A 19,472-nucleotide genomic window follows, 5' to 3' on the forward strand; every position below is an offset into this window, starting at 1 on the left:
CATAGATGGAACAAACAGGAGTTAAGAACGCTGTCTATGCCCGAGCTGCAGAGATGAAAATGACTCTGTCCAAGTTGTAATGTACGTTCTCTGTCCGAACAGGTTACAAACCGTGTGACCCGCAAGTTATCAGGGACCGCGTCGCTCACATGGAGTTCTGTTACCAAGAGCTGTGCCAGCTTGCAGCTGAGCGCCGTGCCCGCTTGGAGGAGTCCCGACGCCTCTGGAAATTCTTCTGGGAAATGGCTGAAGAAGAGGGTTGGATCAGGGAGAAGGAACAGATCCTGTCATCTGATGACTATGGGAAGGACCTAACCAGTGTTGTCCGTCTCTTGAGTAAACATAAGGCGTTTGAAGACGAGATGAGTGGTCGTAGTGGCCACTTTCAGCAGGCGATAAAAGAAGGTGAAGACATGATTGCGGAAGAGCATTTTGGGTCTGAGAAGATCAGAGAAAGAATTAAGGATATCCGTGAGCAGTGGGCTAACTTGGAACAGTTATCTGCCATTAGGAAGAAGCGTCTGGAGGAAGCCTCTCTCCTTCACCAGTTCCAGGCTGATGCTGATGACATCGATGCGTGGATGTTGGACATCCTCAAAATTGTCTCCAGCAATGATGTTGGCCATGACGAATATTCTACTCAGTCCTTGGTCAAGAAACACAAAGATGTGGCTGAAGAGATTGCAAGCTACCGGCCAACCATTGACACGCTTCACGAGCAAGCAAAGGCTCTACCGCAGGAACACGCCGGATCTCCAGATGTGCAAGGCAGATTGTCCGGAATAGAGGAAAGATACAAAGAGGTTGCTGAGCTGACTCGGCTGCGTAAACAGGCCTTGCAGGATACCCTTGCTCTTTATAAGATGTTCAGTGAGGCAGATGCTTGTGAGCTTTGGATTGATGAAAAGGAGAAGTGGCTGAATAATATGCAGATTCCAGAGAAGTTGGAGGACCTGGAAGTGATTCAGCACAGGTGAGAATGCCTTGACCAGGAAGTTTGGGGAATACGGGGTGGAAGGTTTTTTTATACAAGCTACCTTTCTCAGCTTGCCTGTGGCTCACATTCTCTAATGCCTGCGTGATCTTTTTTTGTTTGGTTTTCCCCCCCTCCTCCAGATTTGAAAGCTTAGAACCAGAAATGAACAATCAGGCATCCCGTGTTGCAGTGGTGAACCAAATTGCCAGACAGCTAATGCACAGCGGCCACCCAAGTGAGAAGGAGATCAAAGCACAGCAAGATAAGCTCAACACAAGGTAAGTGAAGGCTTCATGCTCATGAACGTGACGCTGGCTGAAACAAGTACAGTGGGGTCATTTGTGTTCCTTTTATGTGTTTTTTAAGATATTCTGATACTGTTACCTGAAGTGTCTTCAAGGTGTAGGTCTTGAAAGCTTCAGACAGCAAGAGAGCTGTGTCTTTCAAATATTTGACTAACAGATGGAGTTTTGTTAGTGGCTTCAGTCAGGTCCTGAGCGTATCCGTACCTTGATGTGAGAGCTGGAAATTTACTGTAATGACTATTATGATAAAAAAGAAACCAACATAATCTCATGTAAACTCACTCATTTTTTGGCTTCAAAATAAACCGAGAGAGTATGTTTAGTGTGAAAATTAGCTGTAACTAGCAATTTTTCACTTGAGGAAGAATTATACTTTTAAGGGTTCAGTGTTGCTGGTACTTGTCGTATTCTAAAATATATGCCATAGTTCGGTTAATGGTTGTTTTGCTAAAACTATTGATGATATGGGAAGGGCTGAAAGAACCATGGATTGTTAGGTTATTTCATGCCTTACCAAGCTAATGTGAGCAACTACTCACTCAGCAGTGTTGCCATACGCTTCTCCCTTATTATACACAAATCTCAATTTCTCTGCTTTTCTCTCCTCACAAATTTCAGATGGAGCCAGTTCAGAGAACTGGTAGATAGGAAGAAGGATGCTCTGCTCTCTGCTCTGAGTATCCAGAACTACCATCTTGAATGTAATGAAACCAAATCCTGGATCAGGGAAAAGACCAAAGTGATCGAATCCACACAAGATCTGGGTAATGATCTAGCCGGAGTGATGGCCCTGCAGAGGAAGCTGACGGGCATGGAACGTGACCTGGTAGCCATTGAAGCCAAACTAAGCGACCTACAAAAAGAGGCAGAGAAGTTGGAATCAGAGCATCCTGACCAGGCGCAGGCTATCCTTTCACGGCTCGCAGAAATCAACGACGTATGGGAAGAAATGAAGACCACCCTCAAGAACCGGGAAGAGTCCCTTGGAGAGGCAAGCAAACTTCAGCAGTTCCTGAGAGATCTGGATGACTTCCAGTCCTGGCTGTCCAGAACGCAGACTGCAATTGCGTCTGAAGATATGCCAAACACACTGACAGAGGCTGAGAAGCTGCTCACTCAACATGAGAATATTAAGAATGAAATCAACAATTATGAGGAAGATTATCAGAAGATGAGGGACATGGGTGAGATGGTGACACAAGGGCAAACTGATGCTCAGTACATGTTCTTACGCCAGCGCCTGCAAGCTTTGGACACTGGATGGAATGAACTTCACAAAATGTGGGAAAACAGGCAAAACCTCCTTTCCCAGTCTCATGCCTACCAGCTATTTCTCAGAGATACCAAGCAAGCAGAAGCATTTCTTAATAACCAGGCAAGTGGTCAAGATACACCTTGTTTCATTTCTACAGGTTGACACCATATACCGCAAGCAATTAACAAACAAGATCATTTGGCAGGAGAGCTACAGATAAATTGCCTGGTTTTAGCTGTAGTTTGCTTTTGGTATTTTACTTCTGACTGTTCTTGGGAAACATTTCTTTTCGTATGTGGTGAATCTGTTGTTGGAGAAGGCAGCATAGCCCGAGTGTAATACTTTTCTCTCTCTGATCTTTGTTTTAATCACAGGAGTACGTTTTGGCACACACAGAAATGCCCACTACCTTGGAAGGAGCAGAAGCTGCTATTAAAAAACAGGAGGATTTCATGACCACAATGGATGCCAATGAAGAAAAGATCAATGCAGTTGTAGAGACTGGCAGGAGGCTAGTTAGCGATGGGAACATAAACTCTGATAAAATCCAGGAGAAAGTGGACTCTATTGATGACAGGTAAAGTCAGAATGATGGTGGAACGGAGCTGTTCATACTTCAGTTCTCTTCTCTGAGATGACCTTTTACCAGAATCCAAAGGCAAAGTAACATGTTGGAAAATGCCTGTTGCAGACTGTTTTCGTTGTCCTGTGGAAAAATAGGAACTGCAATGTTTCAAAAATGTGCCCGGCTAATGTTAATTAAATATTACCTCTCCCATTTTCTAGAGACTTACTGGGTAATGAGCTCACAACCCAGAATTTGGCTATAGAAGTGTTGCTATATAATTCTTGGAGTATTTACAGCCTCTGTGTGATGGTGGGAGCTGTAGCCGTTAGCTATACCTGGTTCCACAAGTCTGTTTCCTCTGCTACCTCCTAGCTGATTTAATTATACTAATGTATTCCTGTCCTTCCTCCGAGGAAGGAATGTGGCTCTTCAAGAGAGTAATTGGAACTGTATCTACCCCACCCGCTTGGCTTTGATCGCCTTTTCCGACTTGTCTGCCCCTTCTAAAATCAGATTAGGAAGCATTGGTACAAATGTGTCTTTCATCCTAGAACAAGTCTTTTGCTTTGTCTCTTTAGCTGTGGCCTGGATGCTGTAGAACATTAAGAGTTTCTTTTTCTTTGAAAACCAAATGTTCACTTTTGATTGCTATGATTCGTGGTTCTTTCTGTTGTTGATTTGAATAATAGTGGAGGCTTTCAAGGCGCTTTTCAATCATGGCTATCAGAACGCAGCAGTAAGCTCATACAGAACTTTCATGTCAAATGTTACTGGCAACCTTCTGTTGGACTTGTGTGCTTCCACAGCTGGTAAGCTCGGAGTTATCCAGGTGCCCTTATCTCCAAGGAGAAACTGAACTGAAGTAGTTCAGAAAACGTTGTGCCTTTCCTGTTTTGGCAAACGCGTCCCTCTGTGTATGCACCCACTTAAGCCGTGGCTCACGGCTTCAAGAAGGGCAGATACTCTTGTTCCCAGAGCTTACTGAGGGCCTCTGAGCCCTCTGACAATCTAACCCCAAGGATACCTCAGGTTTTCATTCTCTCTGACCAGCTTGGCTCTCTTTAGATCCCGATGAAAATCTGCAAAGGCCAGGAAGAGGAGATTATATGAAAGCAATCCAGGTGAAAGCTAGGAAATGAGTTTTTCTTAGCTACCCTCTCTGACTTTCAATGTTCTCTGCTTTAAGTTTTCCCATCCACTTAATGAAAGCAGGAGGACTTCATCCTGGTCTTCTGGTCAGGTGTCGTCTTTCTGCAACTTGTGGAATGTTAAAAGATAGCATCTGAGGATACAGTAGCAAATGGTCGGCTGCCTTTTGCAGCCCTTTCTGAGGTGGCTGGAGGGGGAGACAGCTTCAGCCCCTGTCCTGCGTGCCCTTCGGGGAGGTTCCTGCTGCCCCGGCTGTGGTGCTCTGGTGACTGTTTTCCCCCCACAGCGCAGCTCCTCCTTTGTGTCCTCATTGTCCCGTGGCACCGCGGCTGGCCGCCTGGCCTGTTCTGTTCTGGCTGTGGGACGTGTTCTGGAATTCCTACTTGGAGCGGCAGGCAAGTCCTAGAGACTGTATTTTTTTAAACCCACTTTTTTTCCAATGCGTTTCCTCAATTCCAGAGCTATTTATGCAGAGCACTGCAAAAACCATCCGGTGCACTGCTATTCAGGAAATCCGTGTGATTGCTCTCTGAGTCTGTAAGGCTGATAAGCCTCAAGAACAAAGCCTTAGGGCTGGGTGTAGTGGGAGTGGTAGCAAAGGAAGCCTCTTTGGTTTTACAAAAAAATTGCTCTCCCAACCAAGCTCCACCTGGATGTATAACAAAGGACCAAAACAAACAAGTACAAGTATGCGCGGTGGCTCCATACTTCCCATATGGAGCTCTTTGTAGTTTTTAGTATTGTTAATAGTGTTTTTTACAGTCGTGCTTTCAAGCTATTCCAGAGGAGACCCCGCTATCCATTGGTACAGAAGGCAGAACCTGCCCTAAAACGATTACCTTCTAGATGGACACAGGCATCAGGCTAAGGAAGAGAGGAGAGTGCAGAAGCAGAGTGGAGCTGTTCAATAGGAGATACACCCTTCAGCACAATCTTTTTAGTGCAGTTCACAGGGAAGAATAAATGGAAATAAGGATGCAGGGAAGGGGTGAGGGAAAGAGGAGGCAGGTTTGAATAAAGCCATCGCTAGCTTTTCCGGCTAGGAAAGAAGGTGGTCTCCCCAGTGCAGCTGTCCCTGCTTTGGTGACTTCTGCTGCTGTTTCTGCCAGCTGGAAGGAAAGCGTTTTCTCCTCCATTTTCTCTTGGGAGAGTGTAAGGGGACTGCCCTAGTCTGCGGCCCTGCACATGGCCTCTCTGATTCTGCAAATGAGGTTTAGTTTAACGACAGTGGCAGATCTGACTGAGATCGTGATCTGGTTCTGTTTTTCATCTACTTTCGTATCTGTGCAACTTTCTGCTCAACAGAGAACAGAAGCAATTTTTCTTCTTGCCCATTCAGAAAGGAGAGTGCCTCTTGTTTGCTGGAAGAACTGAAGAAGCTAAAACCGCCTTGCGTATGTCTCGGTATTCTTAGCAGGCAGTTGCATTCATGCTATGTGTAAGATGTATTATTCCTGCACAGGCTTTGAAACCCACAGGCTTACAGTTAAACCGCAAGTGATTTTGTCAGTTTTCAGCATTGTTAGCATTCTCGGGGGCCTCTGGGGAGACAGCATGGAAACATTATGGCAAATTTTGGTGCTCCGCTCTTGGATTGATTTGAGTCAGACACCTCCTTGTGCTGAACAGATCTCACTTTCCCGTTTTAGGTTCTTCATAATGTTGCCACAGAAGGAAGACGCCCCCATGTTTTAACTGTCTACGGTACATTCCCTGGCCCCTCTTACCACGTAGGTCTGGCTTGGCTTGGGCCTTTGGGTCTGAGGCTGCCTCTTCAGTATACGCGTAGGGAAGCCCCTCTGAATGCAGCCCTAGACACTGCTATGGTCGTATATGTGGTTGTTTATGTCAACAGGCAGATGAATTCAAAGTCATTCTAAATAATTAGAGTCTGCAGAGCAAACTCTTTTGTGCAAGCGTGAGATCTTCTTCCACAAACTGTTTCAGCAAATTAGTAAGCGGTCATTGACAACCTCAAGTGTTACAGGGTCAGAGTTTCTGGCCCTTCTCTGCCGTGCACGTCTCAGAAGAGCAGGATTTTAACAGTGATGACTGCAATCAGCAGTCGAACAGTAAGCTTTGTGCTTTTCTGCACCCCCCAGCGATTGCCAGGTGCTTATATGTAGCCTTCAGCAGAGCTGCAGTCCATCTTGTCCGCCACCCCAGCGTGCCTGGCTGCCTCAGCTGGGGCTTCTGCACACGTGGCCGGGGAAGCAGGGTGACCAGCCAGCCTCCTTAACGCCACGCTCGTCTAGTATCTGGACAAAAAATGGTATTAGGAAGGGTTCTGTTCTCCAGTCTGTCTGCCTCTTTATTCTACCTAAAGCCTTTCTGACGTACTGGTAGTAGAGTGTAGGAGGAGCTTTCTAGTGGTAGGGGTAGTTATGCACAGAAAATTCTAAAATCTCTGTCATTGGAGCTTTTAAAGAATTTAGGGACACGTGAACAAGGAATCAATAATGTTTGGATATAGCCAGTCTGAGGCAGGAGAACAGAATAAATTACTTCTTAAGGCCCTTTATTCCCATAAAAAATGTCAATTCTGTGATGAAAATACAGGAATTCCTGCCACATCTTCAAGTATCCAGTTTAAACCTGTTACCATTCAGCTCTGTTGTTCTTCAGAGAATACTCATCTTTCAGTCTCACTCCGGGTCATCTTGGACAACTAAACAACCTTTTACAGATAAATAGCTCTCAGTGCCAAAGATCATATTTGTTATGCTGAGGATGAAAAAAAAAAAAAACCAAACCAACCAAAAACAAAGCTATGTCATCATCTGTTTTTGATATCCCTGCATGGTTTCCCTTCAAAGTTCTTGAAGTTAGTATTTCCAACAGTCTCTGGGAGATACTTTTGTTAGTTTTTTAAACTCAAGTTTTCTCAACATAAGAACTTCTCTACTTAGTTTTAACTCTATTCAAGTAAGTGTCATGAAAATTCTCCTTTTAATTTCACAACTTGCGTCCTCTCCAGAATAGATGAGTCTAGAATGTAATCTAGCCTTAAATCTATGAAATCATGATAAAACCGCCCAAGCTATTCCTTGCTTCGTTTCAGCAACCTGAGTAATGCACTGTAGTTGCCCAGGCACATAACAACCAGCCAAGAAACAGTGGAATCAAACCCAGTGATGTTAGCTACGTTACGGAGATTTTTCCTGAGACACAATTGGTGTGTCCTTTCCTTTGTGCGCTCTCAGATAACACCTGTCAAAACTTCAGGATCACCTGGGCTTGGACTCCAGGCTCTTGCTTTGATAGTTACATATGTCTTCCTTGCCATCTGATCTGTAAATCGATGTTCTTGACCTACAGCTATACAGATGCTGCTTGCCTGGTTATTCAGAGGAAGCTGTTGAGACAAAAGAGAACCGGTTTGCAGTCCTGTAAGGGGTTTTCTCCTATTCCTCTGCCTACGCACCTTTTGCTTTTATCTAAAACGTATCCCTGAGTATTTCTTGTGTTTCTGAAGACACTAAGTTCACGCCAGAGAGCTTACTCTGGTAACTTACTGTAGATCAGGAAAAGTGGTATCTTAATGTAGTTGTTGTCATCGGCGTGTGATTTAGTCTTCTAGAATATTATGAGCCTCTGGAGATTTCCACTAACGTGGATTTATTTAGCTATTGCCAGTATGTGCTGAGATCATCTTATAAACTGCCACCCTTTGAAATCATTTCCAACTCGCTATCCCTATTTATATTAGGTTATTACAAAGGGCGCCAATAATTCACTTTAAGATCCTGTACAATGAAATATGAACAAATCTAACGCAATGAGCAGTAAATAAAAATTTTCTTTACTCTGCCTCCGCCATCTAAATCGCCTCATAAATAATGAAAGTACTGAAGGACAGGGATAACTACACCAAATCAAGCAGTAGTTAAAAACATGTTCAGAGGTACCTTGGGAATCAGCTCTTCAGGCACCGTGTCCATTTGAAGAACCCACCGAGACCTTTGGAACCGCCAGCATGACTCATCCTTCAAGGGCCAAACAGTTATGGATTAAAAATAGGGCTTCTAGTCTAACCTTTTCTTCTTTCTGCTCTTAAACACTCTTGACAAATACGTTCCAACGTGCATAAAGCTTCTATTTGCAGAACCACCCAGGTGTGTTGCACGCGTTGTTTGTTAAATGCAGCATTTGGAAGGTTATATAAACCGCTCCAGCTTTTCGGCTATAGCAAAGGTATATTATAAAGAGCATTACAGCAAGTACACCCTCTGCAAGAGCCGCATAACGCGCAATCTTATTGTTGCAATTTTGGAGATTGTTTTCTTACGGTTTTTGGCAAACAGTCTGAACTTTCCTGTGGTCTTGAAATTAGTGGGCCAAATTCTGTACCTAACACTTTTGAAGCCCTACTGACTTCCAAATTTTCCCTGTGTATTTAACTGGTCACAAAACCAAGTAGATGCTGAACTTAAGTAAGCACATTAAATAACACAGGCACACGTGAGCTTCAACAATGTCCTTCACTTGGAAGGCAGTAAAAGACACACACCCGATACGTGTTCAATACGTGTGTCCCACAGTGGCAGCAGAAACAAACAAATGACAGTTTTGCATGAAATGCCCGTTTCAAGTTGGTTTTTTTTTTCTCTGCTCTTATTTTTTGGACTAGACATAGGAAGAACCGTGAAGCAGCCAGTGAACTTCTGATGAGACTGAAAGATAACAGGGATCTTCAAAAGTTTCTTCAGGATTGTCAAGAGGTAAATTACGTCCTTTCACTTTTATCACTAAAAGCTGCATCCTGCAGAAGAGCATTCTTACCCCATATTTTATGGGGACTGGAATACTCAGCATTTTGCTGTCAAGTCATCCAGTAGTACTTAGTGTGGAGTAAAGAATTCAAAACAAACCCTGCCCAAACCCCTGCAAAAATTAATCTGTTTGGGGTTTTTTTTCTCATTAAGTGAATTTCCTTTTGTCATCTAAACTAAAGACAGGGAAAATTGCCAAAAGCAGTGAAGATTTTCTGCTGCGGTATAAATTAACCATGTGGAATCTGGCGGGATTAGCACTGAACTCATTAAGAATTTTATCTGCAGCTGTATATATGTATGTGGCCTGGTGCAGGAGATTTCAAGTGATTTCTACAAAACGTTAGTCAGAAGAACAGGAGGTTAGGAATAAGGGGGGAGCAGGATTAAACTGGATAATTTTTAATGTGTTACTTATCTGATAGTTTGCGTGTGTTTAAAATTGTTAAGTACCATAACATTTTAACAAAGAAATCCTTTCCAGATTTTCTAGTGACTTACATGGATTGTTTACACGGAAGGCAACATTTTAAAGTTAGGAATAATCTTGTTCCTGGCATGAGGAATTAATCAAGTAATTTTCAGGTTATTTCATGCAGTACTGACAGATATGAAAGACCCTTGCCTGTGACGTGCATTAAAAACTAGCTGTCCTTATCTGAAGCCTCTGAAGAGAGCTGACTGTGACAAGGCTGTGCTTTTAAATTCAAGAGTCGGTACGTTAGCTGTGCGTCTTAGCCAGCTCCTGGAGACTGGAGTCACTGCAGCGTGTCTGAATGGAATTGCCCCACAGCTGGGATTTCGTCAAGAAAGAAAACGATGATCATAAACTGGGCATATGATGTTTACGGCTTGGTTGCCTAGATGCAGTCTGTTTTCCTGCATTGTGTAAGCTAACCGTGAACTTGGCTTAAATTGCCTCTTCCGTGGTAGTACAAACATGACAGATTAGCAAAAAATTCTGCTGCTATTAGCAGCAGCTTCTTCCTTCCTCTGTAACATGTCTGGTACAAAAATCCCCCTGGCTCTTGGAGCTCTTCTAGCCTCTGTGTCAATGTGGTTGTGTTCCCTAGGATCTGGTTTTTCCCCTATATCATTGGGGGGGGGGGGGAAGCCACCAAAACATAAAAGCCCTAGTGTCTGGCTGCCTGAATGCCTTTCCTCTCGATTGTTTCTCTCCAGCCACTAAGGCATGGGTGTCTCGGCTGCACGGTTCAAAGACAGGACTTACAATACCCAAATGTTACAAATTTCTCCAATCCTTTTTGAGAGGACTTAGCCTTGACGATAATTGAATGGTTGTTTTCTGAGAAGGCAGCCATAACGAGGCTTAGAATTTGCATTAATGTGATTACAAAGTGCCTACCGCTACCTGCGTTGGGCTGGAGGGGTTGTGTGACGGAGCAGCGCTGCCCTGGTGGGTGGAAGGGAGCCAAGGGAGCACCTCGCCCTTTGCTTTTTCGTTAGTGCTGACCGCGAAGCTGAGAATGGCTAGAAAACAGATTTGAACCGGTCTCCGTTTCACCTGGCAGCGATCCTTTGGCCTTCCTGCCCGCCGCCTTAGGGACGGTTTCCCATCTGTCTGTAATTTGAGGAAAGGAAGAGAGTTTTCCGCAGTGTGCTCCTTCCCCAGGGCAGCCACTTTCCTCATCGGTGGCTCCGTGCTGAAGCGTTATTGTCCACGTAGCCTCCTGCCCCTTGCTCCTTCCTGCCTCTGACCCACCGGCGAGGCAGCGAGCAGGGTCAGCGGTACTCCAGGAGGTGGCAGGATAATGCTCTGACAACAGCTCAGCAACAATAAACCTTTCCTCCAGGTCACAGGCGAGGAAAGACGCGGCAGATTTTCTTGTTGTTAATAGTCATATGCAATGTCACAGGTTAATCCTGGGGTGTTGCTTTTTTCGCCCGTTTCTAAATTAACCAAATTTACTGGGTGAATGAAATAGAGTGACAGCAGAAAATCCTGAGAAAAGGAGGTGTGATCAATTTTGCCGTTTAGTTTTCTTTGACTTCCTGCTCTTTCGCAGCTCACCTTCGAAGAGATTAAAGCCGTAAGTGCTTAGAAGTCCCGGCACTGTCTGGGCTAATTTCTCTGGGGACGCCAAAGTGAAAGCATTTGGCGAGACTCCGCACGTCGGAAGTTTTCTGCCTGTTCAGGGAGTGTGCCAGCAGGTTCTGTCACGCAGCACAGCCGGCTGTGAACCTTACACCGCAAGATAGGCTGTGTCAACTTGGGTCTTTGCAATGTCTGGGAAGTGCAGCAGCAGGCGGTGCTCTTTCGCCTTCCCCTGTCGCTCCGCCAGATTTACAAGGGTTTTGTCTTTGCGTTTCTCTTAGCTCACGCCTGGTTTCCACTGTGGTGTGTTACAGCCTTCTGGGAGCTGAGAGCAGAAGCAAAACTTTGTGCTATACGTGCGAAGGATGGGAGGAAGCCTAATAGCTAGCGCTTCTGCTGTTAACAACTGACTTACAGTTGTCCGGAGAAATAAATACTCGCAAGTGTCAATATGAGGCACTGTTTTAGCAAATTATTGTATTTTTTCTTAAATCTACTTTTGTACTGAAGATACTGACTTCCAGGGACTATAGTTGTTGCAAAAAACAGATTTTAATAGTCACCCCTTAAATGCTTTATTTGCACTTCTGTGTTATCAGAAGGAACATAACATTGTGAGAGGCAGAAATGAGGGGTTTATGCCGAGAGCCGCTGCCTGTGTACCGCCTGTCGTCTGTGTCTCAGTTCACCTCATCTGTTAATACGGACATTACTACCTTTCCTTGGGAAGCGCTTTTAAATCCTCGGAAGCCTTAGTGCTGCGGCTGGGTAAAAGCAAGCAATGAAAGACAAGCAGTGCAGTTTGCGGAGGATAGCAGCTGTCTCCTGCCCAGAAAGGCAGGAGTAAAACCACTCATTTGGGGTTGCATAGTAACCCTTAATGTAGCCTTTGATTGTTAAGTAGCACAGTAGCCTGTTACAAGTGTAAACTTCGCTGCCTACAGAGGTCTTCGTTAACATGAGCATTTTTCTCTTTAGACTTGATAGCAAGATCAGATGAGGAGTTTCTTTGATTGCTCTGATAAGTTTTCCCTTTTTGTGGAGCTTACCAGTACCTTTAAGGGGCAATTTAAAAAAGGCTTGAGAATGCTAAATGAATTTGTTGCGCTTTACCCTGAGCGTGTAGCGGAGAATTGGCGAGTCTCGCCCGTGCTCCGTTACCCTTGTCGGGGTGATTCCTGGGCAGGAGGGCGTGCATCGCTGAAGTGGCATTCTAGAAACAATGCTCAGATTTGTTTTGACATTTTCTGCTTGGGTAGGTAGGTGACTCTAAATTTGCAGAAAATGAATCTTTTTCAAATTCTATAAACATTCCCGTGAATGTGTTTTTTATCCTCACCTAAGGGATAGATGAAGCAGTCAGACTCACCCTAGGAGGAAATTTGATGTTGGCTGCTGTGATCGTTTTCACATTCTATTTGCCCTTGGCAAATAAGCTTTCTTTTGAAGTATGGATTTTCTCTAGTGTTGATCTGGAAATTGTTCTCAGTGTCTTTGTATTTGCAGAAAATCAGAATGAAATCAGTCTCGGATTTTATATAATGGGAAAAGGAAAGTCTTGAGTACCAAAACCCTACTGGGGATTGGACAAATAAATTTATTTATGTAAACCTATACAGAGAAAAGACTGTGGGGAAGAGGTACAAATGTGGTGTGAATTAATGGTACAAACCGGTCTCTATTCTTCAGACTTCAGATACGAGTAGAAATACAGAATTTCTCATTCAGTGTTTCCCTGAAATATTTACCTCGGGGCTCTGTTTAATTCTGGAGACTGCCTTTTGCATGCCGCTTCATTAGCGTGTACTTCTGCAATGTCCTCAGGAAGTCACTAAGGCTCCACAGGGGTGTGGTGATGACATTCGAGCCCTGGTCCTGAGTAGCATGTTGAGTAAAGGGACAAGCGGTATGAAAATCCACTGTGACCAATAAGTAGGACACGTGTCCCTGGTTCTCTTGCTGTTGAACTGGGAGAGACCTGTGTGTCTGAATTTGCTCATCATAGAGTTGATTCCTTTCTGCTCGAGTCATGGGTTATTTATATGCTGGAGATGGATGTTTAAATTTAACTGCTAAAGAGGTGGATCCTTGACTGAACCCTGAGTAAAAGCGGTCTCTGAATCTCACGCAGCTCTTCTGTAGAGGCATCTCTTTATCCTTGATTTGGAGGCATTGTGATACTTTGCATTATTTCACACTGCAAATGTTTTCACAAACACCTGTGTATTTTCCTTTTCAGCTCTCGCTCTGGATCAATGAAAAGATGCTTACGGCCCAGGATATGTCCTATGATGAGGCAAGGAACCTGCATAGCAAATGGCTGAAGCATCAGGCGTTTATGGCAGAACTTGCATCCAACAAAGAATGGCTGGAGAAGATTGAAAAGGTAACTAAAGAACGTCTGAAAAATACTCTCATCTTTGTCAAAGGTGGTTATCCATGGAGATGGCATCTGGTCCTCTGCAGAACTGGTTCTTGAATCATCTCTCCAGCTAAGGCAAAAGGAGACTTCATTACTGTAGAATGAGTGTCTATCACATCGTGTCTCCATCTAACCCATTTTATTCCTCACTGATGTTAAACATTCTTTATCCAAGATGTTCTCAAGAATACTCATGGGCTGAGTTGCCAATTTGATTTTGTCTAGCCTTTCGTATCTGTTAGGAGAAGGGCGTAACCTAGTTTTCGTACCCAAAGGGTAAAAGGGGCAAATATTGTGATTTGAGCTAATAAAGTAGTAGTACTTCCTGGGAAATGAATAACTGAATGTAGGTGAATAACTGAATTTCGACTCCTGTGCTTCCGTGCTGGTTTTCATTCATTCAAGACTATAATCAGGCTGCCTTTCCCCATGCAAAATTAGCGCATGAGGTAAAGTACAGCCAGTTTTGTGATTAATTAAGATTCACAGCTCTGTATCAAGTTATTTTGAAGGCTTTAATATGCTGTGATGAGCTGTACCTCTTTTCCCCCCCCATTTCTCATGTGCAGTCCTGGAACATTAAGGAGGTCTCGAGTTTAGCTCTGACAGTGGGTTTCTGTTCAGTGTAAGTTAGCTTAATTGCGCATTTCCTCTCCCACTTTGGCACTCTATATCCCATTAGAGGCTTTTCTGTGATCTGCAAATAGCAATACCCTTTAATGGTGTAATTAGAAGGCTGCTGTTAGTACTGGAAGTACTTTTTTAGTGATGCTAATACATCCTTACCCTTTGCCTCTGAAAAACAAGACTGCAGCGAAGTACCAAAGTTGTTTATGGAGCCACAGCTGACAATCACTGTATTAATGCTACCAGTGGTCACAGCTATTAAGTGTGTTTGGTTGTGAGTAGTGTTCACATCTGAAAAGGTTTTTCCCTTGTCAGCACCACCCAGGTGCAGAGGTAAAGGCATAATTAGAAGTAAAGAAAATATTTCCAAAACTAATACAATCTTTGTAAAGGCAAAAAGATAGCTTAAGTCCAGGTGCTCTGCTGGTGCTAGGTGCGGGTTTCCTGCTTTCCAAGGAGGGTTGTTCCTCTCTGACGTTAGCTTAGACCCACGCTAATGGCTATAACCCATTGACGTGACCCTCTTCAGTCGCACAGCTCAATTTTGGTGCCATAACCTCCTTCTCCGAGCATTGCACTGGTTCTCCATTGCTCTCGCGGTGAAATGGCCCACAGAAGCTGGGCACGCAGCTTGTTCAGCTGCAGCTCCCTCCTGCACTGTCACACGGGCAGCGTGGGGCAGGCTGCTCCGCTGCCGTCTGAGCAGTGTCCCCAGGAACTCCCGCAAAGGAACACGTGTAGGGGGGAAGAGAAAGGCGGCGTTGCCTTGCCAAGAAACCATCTTCCTGGCAAGAGACGGACCTGGGAGCTGATATTCTGGAAGGAGTCACTGGATAATTGGAGACAGAAAATGAGTGGTTGATGCTGCCAGCAGATGAGGAATCCTGAGTGCTTACTAATTAGAATAATTTCACTAACGGTCTGTGAGTGCTCCTGAGGAGGTACCACTCTGTTGCTCTTTGCTTTGCAGGAGGGAATGCAGCTCATTGCAGAGAAACCAGAGACTGAAGCCGTAGTGAAAGAAAAGCTGACAGGTCTCCATCAAATGTGGGAAGAGCTTGAATCCACTACCCAGACCAAGGCTCAGCGTCTCTTTGATGCAAACAAGGCGGAGCTTTTTACCCAGAGCTGTGCTGATTTGGATAAGTGGTTGAATGGTTTGGAGAGTCAAATTCAGTCGGACGACTACGGAAAGGATCTCACCAGTGTCAACATCCTATTGAAGAAGCAGCAGGTAAATGGAGCGCAGGTGGCAGAGTGGGCAGACGGCAGGTATCTGCACTCAAAGGAACAGATGGGGGATCCTTTCCGTTTAGAAAATAATTGATTTGCTTTTCTTTCTTCCTCTTGCTTCATGTATATTTCGGAAGAACCAGAAATACACCCAGAAACAAATCAGCTGTAAATTTCTTGATGCAACCTCTACCTTATCCTGCCTTCCTTCCCCACATTAATACTTCTGTTCTGCCTCCCGCTGTAGTCCTCCAGTCACCGGTCATTTCCTCTCTGTATGTGGCTGCCTGCCTGGGCTTCAAACTTGCCCGAAGCTGGTCGGTCCCCGATTCCCTGCTGTAAAGGCAGCAAGGAGTAGCAAGGACAGCAGGGAGCAGTGAAGCACTTGCGTGCAACTATCTGTGCTCCACAGTGGTTCAGGGTGACTTTTGAATGCCCGATAGAAGAGATTCAGCTGTGTCGTTGGCCAAGTTCACCGTTTGCACAAGCAGGCATAACTGAGGGCTGTCAGCGGGTGGCCACAGTTGGGGATCTCTGTTTAAGTCTCGTTCCTTGCAGTATGAACGCTACAATAATTATTTATCTGGTAAATCCTTACTGACCAGCATCTGTTCTTCCTTCTTACGAAGCTATTGACATACCCTAGTCGTACCAACTGCTTTTACCCTGGGTTTCAGGATTGTTTTGCCATGTTTCTGTTTAGATGCTAGAGAATCAAATGGATGTGCGTAAGAAGGAGATAGAGGAGCTGCAAAGCCAGGCAAGGGCTTTAAGTCAAGAAGGGAAGAGTACAGATGAAGTAGATGGCAAACGCCTTACTGTAGAAAAGAAATTTTTGGAGTTGTTGGAACCTTTGAATGAAAGAAAGGCAAACCTGCTGGCCTCCAAAGAGATCCACCAGTTCAACCGGGACGTGGAAGATGAAATTGTGAGTATCAAAGAAATCCTGTTGCCCAGACACTGGGAAGATGTCACATCCGTTGCGGAGCTATCACAGGAAGAAACCTTTCGCTCATGTCTCTCAGTATTGTGTTTGAGTAATGCTGCTTTTTGCATCTTCCGTGCACCAGCCTCTTTCTGCTGCCCTAACTGTATCTGAGGTTGCTTGAAATCAGATATGCTCTTCTCTTACTTTCAGTTGTGGGTCGGAGAGAGGATGCCTATAGCTATGTCTACTGATCATGGACACAACCTCCAGACTGTGCAGCTACTAATAAAGAAAAATCAGGTAAGTAGGTGCTGTTAGAGCTCCATATCTGATATTTCTCCTTGGTGCTGACTAATTCAGGAAGGAAAGGGCTACAAAGATGATTAGGGGATTAGAACATGTCTCTTATGAGGAAAGACTGAGGAAATTGGGTTCTCTTAGTCTGGAGAAAAGGTGACTGACTGAGGGAGGATCTTATGCTTATAAATCCTTAAAGGGAGGGTGCCAGGGCGATGGGAACAGTCTTTTTTCAGTGGTACCCAGTGACAGGACAAGAGGGAACGGACACAAACTTGAATATAGGAAGTTCCATCTTAACATGAGGAGGAACTACTTTACTTTGAGGGTGGCAGAGCAGTGGCACAGCTGCCCAGAGACGTGGGGGAGTCTCCCACTCTGGAGCCATTCCAAACCCGCCTGGACGCCGTCCTGTGCAACTGCTGTAGGTGTCCCTACTCGGGCAGGGGGTGGGACTGGATGACCTCCAGAGGTCCCTTCCAACCCTGACCATTCTGTGAAAGGTGTGGGGTAAAATGATGGGTGCTTCAGTGGTGATGTGCTGGGGGGGTGTGTGTGACCACTGGGTGGTGGCATCTTCAGGGAGGACACAGCCCCAGCTTGTCCACATGAGCTGATGGCATGTGTTTTGCTGCCCCTGCAGAGTTAAGACCCCTGACCGGCATTTCTTTTTTGTTCGGTGCAGTGTCTCATCAGTCTGCTTTTCTCCCCTGTAGACCCTTCAGAAAGAAATCCAGGGACATCAGCCTCGTATCGATGACATTTTTGAGAGGAGCCAAAACATTATCACAGAGAGTAGCCCTAATGCTGAAGCAATTCAGCAGAGACTTGCAGACTTGCAGCAGCTGTGGAGCCTCCTTATCGAGGAGACAGAGAAACGCCACAAGCGCCTGGAGGAGTCTCACAGAGCACAGCAGTATTACTTTGATGCTGCTGAGGCTGAGGCCTGGATGAGTGAGCAGGAGCTCTACATGATGTCAGAAGAGAAAGCCAAGGTGAGCAGCTCCGCAGCGACACTAGTTTGGCTCTAATTGCTTAGCTAGAGGGGAGCAGGTGACATAATTTAATATGTTGCTAATGTAACGGTAACGTAAACAAATTTATTTCTCCTGTGAAACCTCAAGTGATTATCTCTTGTATCTGTTATGACATCTCTGATAGCATGGAGGACAGGCCTTGCTGTGCTGAGTCAGTGAAGCATCCTCAGACTGTGGATGGCAACTGTGTGCCTGCCTTTGCTGTAAAGCCAGAGTTACCAATACAGTCCAGTTAGGGTCAAGTTTTCTATTAGTTTTGAGTCACTGGGAACAGCACGATGCACCTGTCTGTGAAACAGACCTGATGGTCCCTCGATTGATGCCAGTAGTCATCAGCTTTTACTCCCACTGAAGTGAAATTGGAACAGCGTCGGACCATACCAAAGAGTAGGTGAAATTCTGTTTTTCAAGGAGGTGTTAGAGTGCTGTATCTTATTTGTTATTTACATAAATGTACTATGTTCGTTGCCCTGAACAAATAAAACTTAGCTTTGTATCAGCATGACACATTCCATGGGTGTTCAGTCTTCAGTTAAAAAGGATTTGTTTTCTTTTTTATATCTAAGCAATGCAAATAAAAAGGAATATTAAAGTGAATAGTGCATCACAAAAAATATTTTAATGACAATACCAGTTAACACTGAGAGTTGGGAGTTGTTTTTCTTAATCATTACAATGCATAGAAAGTTTTGATCAGAATTTCTCCAGGCACTTTGGTGGAGAATCCTTTGGCACGGGCTCCATAGGATTTCTTTTTTTTTGATACAGGCTGTTGTTGAAAAGCCTGACAAGTGACGTGCCTAAAACTGTTCCATTTCTCTGAGCCCTGCACAGTCGCCAGTGTTGTGTAAACACACAAAGAGCTTCACAGAAGAGGAAATTCAACATGCTCCATGCACAGCTGATGTAATTTTGCTCTGCATCCCAGAGGGGTTGTTGCATTCACTCTTTCACTTGTTATTTTGCTTTCTGTGGGTACCATTTGCTGTGAACTCAACTATTAATAGACCATTGTCAGAACAACTTGTCTTCAAGCTGTACTTGGGAGCAGTCCTTTATAAATCTTTCTGGCTACCTTTTTTTGCTCACATACCACACAGCAAATTCAATATGGTGTCTTTCTCTGAGGTGGGAGACTTGACTGTCATTTTCTGTCGCTATTACAGGATGAACAGAGTGCGGTCTCCATGCTGAAGAAACACCAGATTTTGGAACAAGCTGTAGAAGACTATGCTGAAACCGTGCACCAGCTTTCAAAGACCAGCAGAACTTTGGTGGCAGATAATCACCCAGAAAGGTATTAACTGCCATTTTTAATTGGATTATGCGTTCTTTTAGTAGTTCCGTCACTTCATGGGGTTATTCTGACACACAAAGACTACAGCAAAGAGTAAGTAGCTCAGAAAAGGAGTTCAGCCTCACTCAGTTCAAGATGCTTGTTGGACCACCCTGATTTGGCCAGAGACAGGGTCCTGAGCAGGGTCAGTATTCACAGCTGCTGGTTTCTGGATAGTACTGGACACCTTCAATAAATGTCTGTTGTGTCCTTTGTACGGGCTAGCGGTGTCAGGTCTGCCAGCACTGCAACCTTAGGAAGGTATAGCGATCCTAAGAGACAACTCACTCTTTCAACGAACTTGTATGTCCGGCCCGTAAGGTCACAGTCATTTTTCCTTCTGTCTATAGGGCAGTGCTCCCCAAGATCTGCCTCCTCTCTTTGAGATTCCAGTAGAATCAGAGATTGGAATCTGATGCTTTAAACACGGGCACATTAACGTTTTGGTAAATTTATCTCAACTTTCATAGACAGCTTTCCCTGTGGGAGAATTTAGGAAGCTTAAGAACTG

General features: G+C 44.6%; 1 protein-coding gene across 5 annotated transcripts in view; it reads left to right on the forward strand.

Moving 5' to 3' along the window:
- SPTBN1 (spectrin beta, non-erythrocytic 1) overlaps positions 1–19,472 on the forward strand; it is a gene marked incomplete at its 5' end in the record, with an annotated part of 137,919 nt that overhangs the window by 99,005 nt on the left and 19,442 nt on the right. For all 5 annotated transcript variants that reach the window (XM_082481193.1, XM_082481196.1, XM_082481195.1 and 2 more), the window contains 11 exons: positions 103–973; positions 1,117–1,254; positions 1,900–2,656; positions 2,911–3,113; positions 8,884–8,974; positions 13,321–13,467; positions 15,101–15,364; positions 16,067–16,291; positions 16,502–16,591; positions 17,305–17,583; positions 18,792–18,922. In XM_082481193.1, coding sequence (XP_082337319.1) covers positions 103–973; positions 1,117–1,254; positions 1,900–2,656; positions 2,911–3,113; positions 8,884–8,974; positions 13,321–13,467; positions 15,101–15,364; positions 16,067–16,291; positions 16,502–16,591; positions 17,305–17,583; positions 18,792–18,922 — 3,196 coding nt within the window. The remainder of the gene's footprint in view (positions 1–102; positions 974–1,116; positions 1,255–1,899; positions 2,657–2,910; positions 3,114–8,883; positions 8,975–13,320; positions 13,468–15,100; positions 15,365–16,066; positions 16,292–16,501; positions 16,592–17,304; positions 17,584–18,791; positions 18,923–19,472) is intronic.

Source organism: Vanellus vanellus (genome assembly GCF_965231255.1).
Source record: "Vanellus vanellus genome assembly, chromosome: 3".
NCBI classification, from domain to species: domain Eukaryota; kingdom Metazoa; phylum Chordata; class Aves; order Charadriiformes; family Charadriidae; genus Vanellus; species Vanellus vanellus.